The 10,031-nt window shown below is 41.6% G+C and overlaps 1 protein-coding gene across 3 annotated transcripts in view; it reads left to right on the forward strand.

Moving 5' to 3' along the window:
• Window positions 1-9,669, forward strand: part of UBXN2A (UBX domain protein 2A) — a 30,008-nt gene extending 20,339 nt beyond the window's left edge. For all 3 annotated transcript variants that reach the window (XM_034766602.1, XM_034766604.1, XM_034766603.1), the window contains 2 exons: window positions 5,135-5,296; window positions 8,370-9,669. In XM_034766602.1, the coding sequence (XP_034622493.1) occupies window positions 5,135-5,296; window positions 8,370-8,559 (352 nt within the window). In that variant the 3' untranslated portion in view covers window positions 8,560-9,669. The remainder of the gene's footprint in view (window positions 1-5,134; window positions 5,297-8,369) is intronic.
• The last annotated feature ends 362 nt before the right edge of the window (window positions 9,670-10,031 follow it).

Below are 10,031 nucleotides of genomic sequence, written 5' to 3' on the forward strand. Positions count from 1 at the left end.
CGGACCCCAGCCGCCGGCTGGGCACTTCCCCTCCCGGGCTCCGGCGGCGCAGGGTCCGGAGGCATGGGGGCTGCCCAAAGCCCGTAGCGCTCGGCTCTTAAACAGAGCCGAAGAGTCAGGGGAGGAGCAGAGCCACCGCGGCCGGAGGTTCTGCTCCTCCCCTGACTCTTTGGCTCTGTTTAAGAGCCGAGCTGCCCGAGCGCTACCGGCTTCGGGCAGCCCCCATGCCTCCAGACCCTGCGCTGCTGAAGCCCAGGAGGGGAAGTGCCCAGCCGGCGGCTGGGGTCCGGAGGCAAGGGGGCTGCTTGAAGCCCATAGCGCTTGGGCAGCTCGGCTCTTAAATGGAGCCAAAGAGTCTGGGGAGGAACAGAGCCGCCGCGGGAGGGGAAGTGCCCGGCCGGCATTTTCCCGGACATGTTCGGCTTTTTGGCAATTCCCCCCGGATGGAGGTTTGATTGCCGAAAAGCCGGACATGTCCGGGAAAAACCGGACGTATGGTAACCCTATTAGTGAGAACTCTGTGCTCTAAAATACTGTAATAAAGTAGATGGTTTTTCATAACCCTGCTTGGGCCTGATTGTTAGCTAAGTCCTTGCCTCAGAGTCCATAATTAACACTTGTTAATTCGATTTGAAGTTATATCAATGCTCCAAATTGTTTGGTGCAAATTAAACTGCCTGTTAAAATGATGTCTGCAGATATGGAGGGAGAAATGGCAATGGCAAAACTTTGGGCAAATATGAAAGGAGCCACCAAAATTGAGATAAATAGGAAAAGCAAAATCTGGCCTGAATAGTGCTGGAATTTGATTAAATGGTTGAGACAGATTGCTGTCTTAAGTGATAAAAGGCAGGGTTGTTGAGTTATTTGTTGTGCTTTGTCATGCCTGTAGCACAGGGGTGGGCAAACTACGGCCTGCAGGCCGGATCCAGCCCACAGGATTGCCACCCCCATGGTGCCACGGGCCCCACGCCGCTTCCGGGAGTGGCATGAGGCCAGGGCAGGCAGGCAGCCTGCCCTGGCCCCAGTGCATGCTGCTGCCACCCTGGAGCCGCTCCAGGTAAGTGGCACTGGGTTAGAGCCTGTATCCCGAACCTCTCCTGCACCTCAACCCCCTGCCCTGAGCCCCTGCTGCACCCCACATCCCTTCTGCACCCCAACCTGTGTGAGCCCCCTCCTGCACTGCGCACCCCCTCCTCTGCCCCAACCCTACATTCATGGCCCTGCATGCAATTTCCCCACCCAGATATGGCCCTTGGGCTAAAAAGTTTGCCCACCCCTGCTATAGCAAGTAGTGATCCTGCCTTCCAACAGACAAACTAAAATCTGGAAACATAATATTCTTAAACTTCTGTGTGTTCTGTTTACTAGTTTCATACAATGAAACATTTTACCACTTGCTCAGCATTTTTGTTGTTAAGGTTTGTAAGTTAAAATGTCTTGTGTGGTTTTTTTTTTTGTTTGTTTTTTGTTTTTTCCCCTGTTAGTCGAATCAATGGTATATTGTAGCTTGTTGTCTTTGTAAAAGTAGTAAATATGATGTTAGTCTTGGAAACCTAGGCCATGCTTGGGGATGAGTGGGGTGGGTGTCACGCACTTGCTTTCATAAATTAACACTTGCTATCCTATAGAATGTTATGATTCATTAAGGCAGGTATTCATTACTACTGAGAGAAAGGGTGCTATTTTCACTGATTATAGGAAGGGACAGAATTCCTGAGGCAGATCGTGGGCTACAGCATTAATAGTCCAGGATCTGCTCCAGTGTGACTTCAGCTGCACTATAAAATTTAGGTCTGGTCTACACTAAAAAAGTTAAGTTGACCCATCTGTCTTTCAAAGATGTGAAAAATTCACATCCTTGAGCAGTGTAGTAACACCCAGTGTAGACAGAGCTAGGTCGACAAGAGAAACTCTCCTATTGGCATAGGTAGCGTCTACACTGAAACGCTATTCACAGCTGCAGTATTTCAAGTGTAGACAAGCCCTTACTCTCCACACTTGCAGTTGTGTAGTTTACCAAGAGAATTTAGAAGAGAATTGTAGAAAGAACCAAACGTACAACTGGACAGTCTCCTTAAACTTGTGACTGATACGCAGAGTGAGTTAAAGCTTCTTTTATTAATATCCAGCAGTCCTAATAGACATGCTACCAACACTTCTGTTGGGCTAATTCTTGGCCCCAACAATGGAAGATGTGGTAGGGCAAATATTGTAGTCCTGGCTTGGACACATCTGACAGTGACTTCCTAAGGCAAAGTTTCTATTGAAAGATGAGATGGCAGGATTGGAACCAGTCTGTTACACTTATGCATGCATACAAATATTCAGCTGAACTACTATATTTTTTTCTTTTGTTATGCAGGAGGGCTCAATGAGACCTAGTTTTGAGTCCATTAAAATACTTTATTATTAATGGTGTAACTAATGGCTATATTATTTTTTATCGTCTGTAAGTTAGTATGCCGGTGTTCCACTACTGTGTTTAATGGTTTTGTGATTTGTAATAGAAAAGTTTTGGTTCTGAATCTCGGTAAGCTTAAGATGTAACTTTAAAATTATATCCCAGAAATACATTAAACAAAAAGACAGACTAAAATCTCTTGTGGCAAAAGCAGATTTACCCTCTAACCCCACTAAGGTAAAACAATGTGTGTCATAAACCTTTTACCATTAGACTGGGCAAAGCACTAGAAAACTTACTTTGAGGAGCAATCTTGTATTGGCAGGGGATAGATCAAAGGGTCTAATGTCTTTTGAGAATCTCGTAAATTAAAGATGAGAGAGAGAGAGAGAGAATGTAAAATGAACAAGCCTTTAAAAGCAATGATGTTTCTTAAAGGTAAGAAGACTTGTATTTTAGCCTCCTTTCCCGCCACTAGAGGGCTTTAAACATCAGTTTTGCAAGACGGTGATTCTAGGTACAGTACAGTAACTCCTCACTTAAAGTCGTCCTGCTTAACGTTGTTTCACTGTTACATTGCTGATCAATTAGGGAACATGCTCGTTTAAAGTTGTGCAATGCTCCCTTCTAACATCATTTGGCAGCCACCTGCTTTGTCCACTGCTTGCAAGAAGAGCAGCCCATTGCAGCTAGCTGGTGGGGGCTTGGAACCAGGGTGGACTGGCAGCCCCCTATCAGCTCCCCGCTCCCCTAAGTTCCCCGTGCAGCAGCTGCCCAGCAGGCTATCAATTGCCTGCCAGCAGTTCAGCTGTCCCTCCCCCCACTGCCCTGTGCTGCTCCTGTCCTCTGCCTTGGAGCTGCTCCCCGAGACTCCTGCTTGCTGTGCGGGGGTGGGGGGGGCAGGAGAAGGAGAGAGGGGCTGTTAGGGTGTCCCCCTCCCCCCTGCACCCCGCTTACCCTATCTTCCATAAAGCAGGGAGGGACACACAACAGGGCTCAGGATGGAGGGAGCTCGCTGGCAGCAGCTGCAGTCTCAGCAAGCTGACCTAATTTAACAAGGCAGTGTACTTAAGAGGGTACTTAAAGGGGAAATGCGCATCTCTCTCACACACAGGGTGTGTGTCAGAGTCTGCAATGCAGTCTCCCTTCCCTCCATTCCTGCTGCCTTGTGTGAGGGCTCAGCCAATTGCTAGTTCATCATTTAGCAGTAAGGCACTCCCTGGGAAATATCCCACCTTCTGACTCCTCCACCTCAGCCAAGCTTCACAATCATCATCACTGTGTACCATTATTAAATTGTTTAAAACTTATAGTGTGTGTGTCTTTTGTCTGGTGGAAAAAAATTTCCCTGGAACCTACCCCCTCATTTACATTAATTCTTATGGGGAAATTGAATTTGCTTAACATCGTTTCGCTCAAAGTCACATTTTTCAGGAACATAACTACAATGTTAAGTGAGGAGTTACTGTACAGGAATACACTTGAAAACTAGGCTGTTAGCTTTTTAACTTATTCCCCATACTTGGATAAACATTTGGCAGCTCTGAAGTATTTTTTCTGCAGTAGAACTAGCTGCTCTAATAATCGGTTATATAAGGTGTCAAAAATGGCTTCTCAATCATATTTTTCGCGAGACAGTTGACCACTTCATACATGGGTAGCTGAAGTTGCCCATTGTTAGATTTAGATGTATTTCTGTTCTCCCTCAATGCTGCACATGCAACATTTATTTTTGTGGTCTGGAAAACCATTATAGTTTAGTTAGGTGCTTTTAAGGTTAAGCAAGAGCAACAAAAAGAGAACAAAAGAGCAGGAAATGAGAAAAGAGAATAGAAAGGTGGATTAGAACTGATAGATGACTGCTGACAAGTGATTTTAATACTGATTTTTGAATGATCAAATTAACCTGTAAGACTTTTTTTGGTTTTCCATTGTACCTCTGTGTTTTACCTAAACCTAAATATTTGTAGTCTAAGTGCAATACATCTCTGATCGGCATTACATGCTGTAATCTATCAGCCATGATACAATTTAAAAAGTTAGACCACATAAACAGAGGAAGCCATATTTAACTTTTAATATCTAAAGTTATTACATTGGACCACTTATTGCAAGTATGTTTATAATTTATAAGATTTAGGACTAGCCTTTATTTCAGTGTTTAGAGATTTATTCTACCATTCTTAGAACACAGTACACATCACTAATGGGTGATGTGTAATCTATTTTTTATGTTTTATAAAAAGGTAAGTACCGCACACATCACAGTTAAGCCCTCCAACAAGTTACCGTTAGCCTGCAAATTCTTCAGTCAAACTCCTGAAAGTGTTACTTTCCTTCCTCCCACTGAAGGAGACATAGGCAATGGAACATCAAGTCCTGTTGTTTAGGCATTTAATTCTACATCTTATCTTTATCACTTAAATATCTCTCTCAATCTCTTAAATAATTATTTAAAATAGTCTTCATTTTCATTAACAGAAATAGGATCTTCTCTCCCTTAACATCATGTTTGAAGCTGTCAAGTTGAAGAGTTGTTGCATCTCTAGTAAAGCCTCAACCTCCATTTGTATTCCTAGGCTTGCTGCACATGAGCTGTTAGTACACTCTGACAGGATTTAGAACCTCCTAGAAATGTTTCAGTTCAGTCAAAAAAATAGATGTGGTAATGACTGCTCTAGCTTATGATTTTATGTGGATTGCATAATCTTGTTTGGCTCTTCTTTCCAGTGCGACTCCAAGAATAATTTCTAAAGTGAAAAAGGACCTTGAAGCTGAGAACAAAAGGCCTCTTCCTTCAGTAACGCTAAGCGATTTGGAACCAGTCACTAATATCCAGATCTGGTTAGCAGATGGGGAAAGGATAGTACAAAAGTTTAATGTTTCTCATAGGTAAGATTATTTTATCACTGTCCTATATAGGCACTGGAGGTGACTATCCCATTAACCCTTTAACATGTCTAGAAATTCTGTAAGTACTTATTTGACCCCTCATAATCTGAGTTGCTCTGAGATACACAAAAATAAAAATGACTTTTTTTTGTCCTTCCAAGCCTGTAGGATAAACCGATCAAATTCCGTGTGTACCCGTGTGCAGCAGAAGGGAAAACAAAATGTAACTGCCAATGAATATAACAGACTGCCAAGTTAATTGATCAAGATCTGCGTAATACCAATTTATCAAGGCATAACTGTTGGATTTTTGTCATTTTACTGGGAGTTTAGTGTTTTTGAGGAGTCTATAATTCCTTGATGCTGGTTCTGTTATAGGTGATCTTTTAGGGGCAGTACAGACTTCTATTGTTTTGTTTTAGTTTATCTTTTTTGTACAGCTCATTTATTTTTAAGACTATTGGTCTTCAAAAAGACAAGTGTCTTCCAGGAAGTTCCTCCAAAGAATTTGTATGAGAAACTCGCTAATAAAAGCAGTTGATTGCTCATGGCTGGGATTAAACACTAGTGGCAGGTGAGGATGGGTGGACAGCATGACAGACCTGAGGGCTTGAAATTTCCACTTGCCTGGGAAATAGAAAACACTCCCTGGTAAATGCCATCACTGTTTAAGAGCCTACGCTTTCGCTCTTTAAAATTAAGTAAATTTTTCTAGCCCTTATGGCTGCAGAGAGAACCTTCCAGATATGAACTTATTCTAACCTAGTGTCTGCAGGCTGAGGAAGAGGATTCAGAGCCACTGCTCCTGCTCCTAGCTTTCCTACGCATCAGCAGAGGTGAAAAGGACCAGAATCCTCATCAACTTTCATTGCTGCTATTGAGAACCCCTGTGGGCAGCAATGATCTGGGCAGATTCAGATTGATTGCGCTGCTGAGGCAATCTGCTACTGAGGCTGGAAGGGAGAGGTAGAGGAGCAGAAATGCACACCCTACAAAGCAGCCAGGAAACTGAGGAAGAACAGTGGTGGAAACCTCATCCACCCTTAAGCTTATGCCCAAATAAATCTGTTAGTCTTTAAGGTGCCACCAGACTTCTTGTTGTGTTTGTAGATACAGACTAACATGGCTACTCCCTGATGCTTGTCATCCACCCTTCATCAGCTGGGAGGTTGAGGTAAAGGGTGAAAAACAGGAGATAATGTTTCTCATCTCTCTCAGCAGTCAAGGGGAGTTATGGGAGGTGATCCAGATTTTAAGAACAGGAGTACTTGTGGCATCTTAAGAGACCCCTGAGCAGGGTCCAAGCTCAGAACGCTGGTGGAATCCCAGCATCCTGCAGGGGGGTGAGCACTCATTTAGGTGTCTGTCCTGACAGTGTGGGTGGAACACTTCAAACCAGTTGTGGCTAATATGTCTACTGGGTGTCTAGTAAAACTTCCAAGCCCTGCAATTGACTGTGATAAGGCAGTAGTTCAGTGTACCTACTTTTTTTAGGGGAAAGTAGGATCAACTACTAAAGGAGATTGGGTTGAAGAACTAAAACCTTCAGTGACCTTTTCCTATAATTTACTATGCTGATAGCACTACTGTAATATATAGAATGAAGATCTTGTGCTATATGTCTCTCTGAATCGATTAAAGAGACCATAAAGCTTACCTTCAACACCAGTTCAGGTTGTATTTCTCTCTAGTACACTGTATATTGGTTTATATCCAATCAGGATGGCAGACTAAGGAAGACTTAGCAGTTGCAGGCTGTCTCTGAATTCAACAAGATACTAGAGGTCTGAGAGGATCCATTTGTTAGTATTCACGGTCTCTAAAGATCTCTAAAGTCGTATAATCCAAATAAGTCCATTACTATAGTGGATCCTTATTATTAATGAGGGGTGCATTTGCATTTTGATTATTAAACCCATTATTGGAGGGCTCAATATTTTTCCTATTCCAAAATGAATAGGATTAAAATTCTTAATATAAATTTTCATCCTAGTGCAAATAGATGCATCTTAAAAGTTCTTCAGACCAGTCTTATCTGACAAATTTGTACTTGGTATGAGTAGAACAGCCCCTTTCACATAACCATATTGTCAGAAAACATTTAAAACAGTTACACCTCTACCCTTATGTAATGCGACCCAATATAACATGAATTCGGATATAACGCAGTAAAGCAGCGCTCCGGAGGGGCAGGGCTGTGCGCTCCGGTGGATCAAAGCAAGTTCGATATAACGTGGTTTCACCTATAACGCAGTAAGTGTTTTGTTTTGTTTTGTTTTTTTTTTTTTTTTGCTCCCGAGGACAGCGTTATATCTGGGTAGAGGTGTATTCTATCATTACTTGTATTTGTGCTAGTGCACCAGTGAGCTTCTGTGGTCTGTTGTACATATACATGCACTGTATTTAAAAATAACTTTTTTTTTATAGAAATGTTAAGGCAAATTCAAGGGACTTGTCTTTATGGTGCTATGATATCCTTAACCATTATTATCATAAACATGTTTTTTCATTGGCAGTCCAGAAAAAGGCTTAAAGCACTCTCTAGTATATGTACTGCTGTGCTTGGGTTAAGGTTTGAGTTAAGGAAAAACCATTATGTGCTTCTGAACTTAAATAGTTAAAGTGTAAATTCCACAACTTCCATATCTAACATTAATGTAGTTCTGGTGAAGGGTCCCAGGGCACATGCCTGAAGTCACAGAGCAGGTAGAATTTCAGGGTATTTTATGTGCAGAATTAAGGAGAAACCAGAATGAAGGCACTAAAGAATTCGTAGTGTTCAGCTAGCATGCCAGTTGCTGAGTCATAGTGAGTGCTGTGGGAATGTGTTGTGTAGGTTACCTATAGGGGTTTATTGCAACTCGTGGCTGCAAAGAAGAGTATGCATAATATAGAAAAATTAGTTCCACCTAGCTGTGCAAGATCATACTTTGGAAACTGCCACAGAGCCTGCATAAGTGCTGCATTGAGTGCATGACTTGTGCTAAACCCCCCACACCTCTTGAAAACAATTGACTCAAATACTTAGAAGCATTGTAACTTGCTGTTTTTTTTTTTTTTTTTTCCTTTTCAGAATAAGCCACGTCAGAGACTTCATAACAAAATATCAAGGATCGCAGGGAAGTGTTCCCTTCAGCCTGACCACATCTCTTCCTTTCCTAGAGCTGCTGGATGAGACTCTCACTCTGGAGGAAGCTAATTTGCAAAACGCTGTTATCGTTCAGAGACTTCAGAAAACTGAGCCTTTCAGAAGTTTTTCATAGTCTTTTTGGTTTTAAGAGTACCTTGATTATGATAGTAGAACTGCTGCTACAAGTAATGGCCAAAAAACCATAAAGACTTACCCGAACAAATTAGCTTTCAACTCACCAAAAGGCTACGTATAAGTTGAACTAAACTAGACAAAACCAAAAAAAACCTGAACAGCAATATCTGGATGCACTGTATCCTCTCCACAAAGCTGCACTCTTCTTAAAGAGCACAATGTGCGTGTTGTGCTGTAGTTTGAGGTATTTTCTAAGCATTTCAGTGTTTGGAGACCGGCAATAATGAAGCAAAGGTAACCTAGTAAGACAGGGCCCATCATCTAAGTTCCTCCTAGCTAGAAAGCACTGATGGCCTTTTAAAGGGATGTTTGGGTTAAAATCATGATTCTAAAAGACTTTTGTCTTACTAACAGCAATTTAAGTGAAAATTAAGTCTAATTTAATAATTTTATTTTTTCACTTCAGTTTGACAGTGAAACTAAACCACTTGGTTTCACTCCTGTTTCTATCAGTCAATTTCAGGTTGTGATTCTCTTACACTAACATTTAGATTACAGATGCTTCAATGACAGACTTACATTTAAACACTTTTCACTATTTCCATAGGAACTCTTATTTTAAAGAAATCATGAAAAGCTACTGCAATTAAGTTTAACAAAATCTAAATTTTGGGACTTCCCTTTCAAAGCCTGTATTACACTTGTGCACGTGAGAAATCTCAAGACAAGAATGAGTTGGCTCCATTGCATACTGTACATGAGGTATTACATCATAAACTCCTGAGGTTTGCTTTTCCTAATGGTTGAATTAGCTGCTTGCCTCACTGGCCGCTCTGTTCCCATCCCCAAGACATGGAATGTCGTAACAGGTGTGCTTTGAACTACATGTGCCACTAGCAGTGTAATCCATTCTGAACCATGCAAGACACAAGCATGACATGCAGAGCTGGTAGATGGAAGATGGTTATAGAGAAATATTATATATAGTGAAAATACAAACCATCTATGCCAAATTGCCAGCTATGGGCAGAGCTAATTTGCACATGTAAGTCTTCCAATAACATTTTAAAACCCTTATTTGGCAATAAAGCTGTTTCCTTCTCCTCTATTCATGTTTGTTCTTTATATCAGTCCTCACTTTCTGTTTGTTTGGTTTATTTTGCAACTTATAAAATATGCCCATCGTCCGCTTTTAATTCATGTCCCATGGCCAATTACAATTAGTGTGCCATACAATACCTGTTGAGAAACCAATATAAGGGCTGTAGATTTTTGCATACAGTTTTGCTAGACAGTTTGCATGAATCATTAAGTTCAGTAGTGTGTGCATTTGTGAATGGAGCCATAAAGGTCTGTTAGATTTTATTTATTTATTTTCCCCATGGACCCTTCAATGAAGAGTAACTGGTTTTGTGCTGCATTCAAAAGGGGAAATTGTTTGGTTTAATACTTTTATTCACTACAGTTAAG

This window comes from Trachemys scripta, chromosome 3 (genome assembly GCF_013100865.1).
Source record: "Trachemys scripta elegans isolate TJP31775 chromosome 3, CAS_Tse_1.0, whole genome shotgun sequence".
NCBI classification, from domain to species: Eukaryota; Metazoa; Chordata; order Testudines; family Emydidae; genus Trachemys; species Trachemys scripta.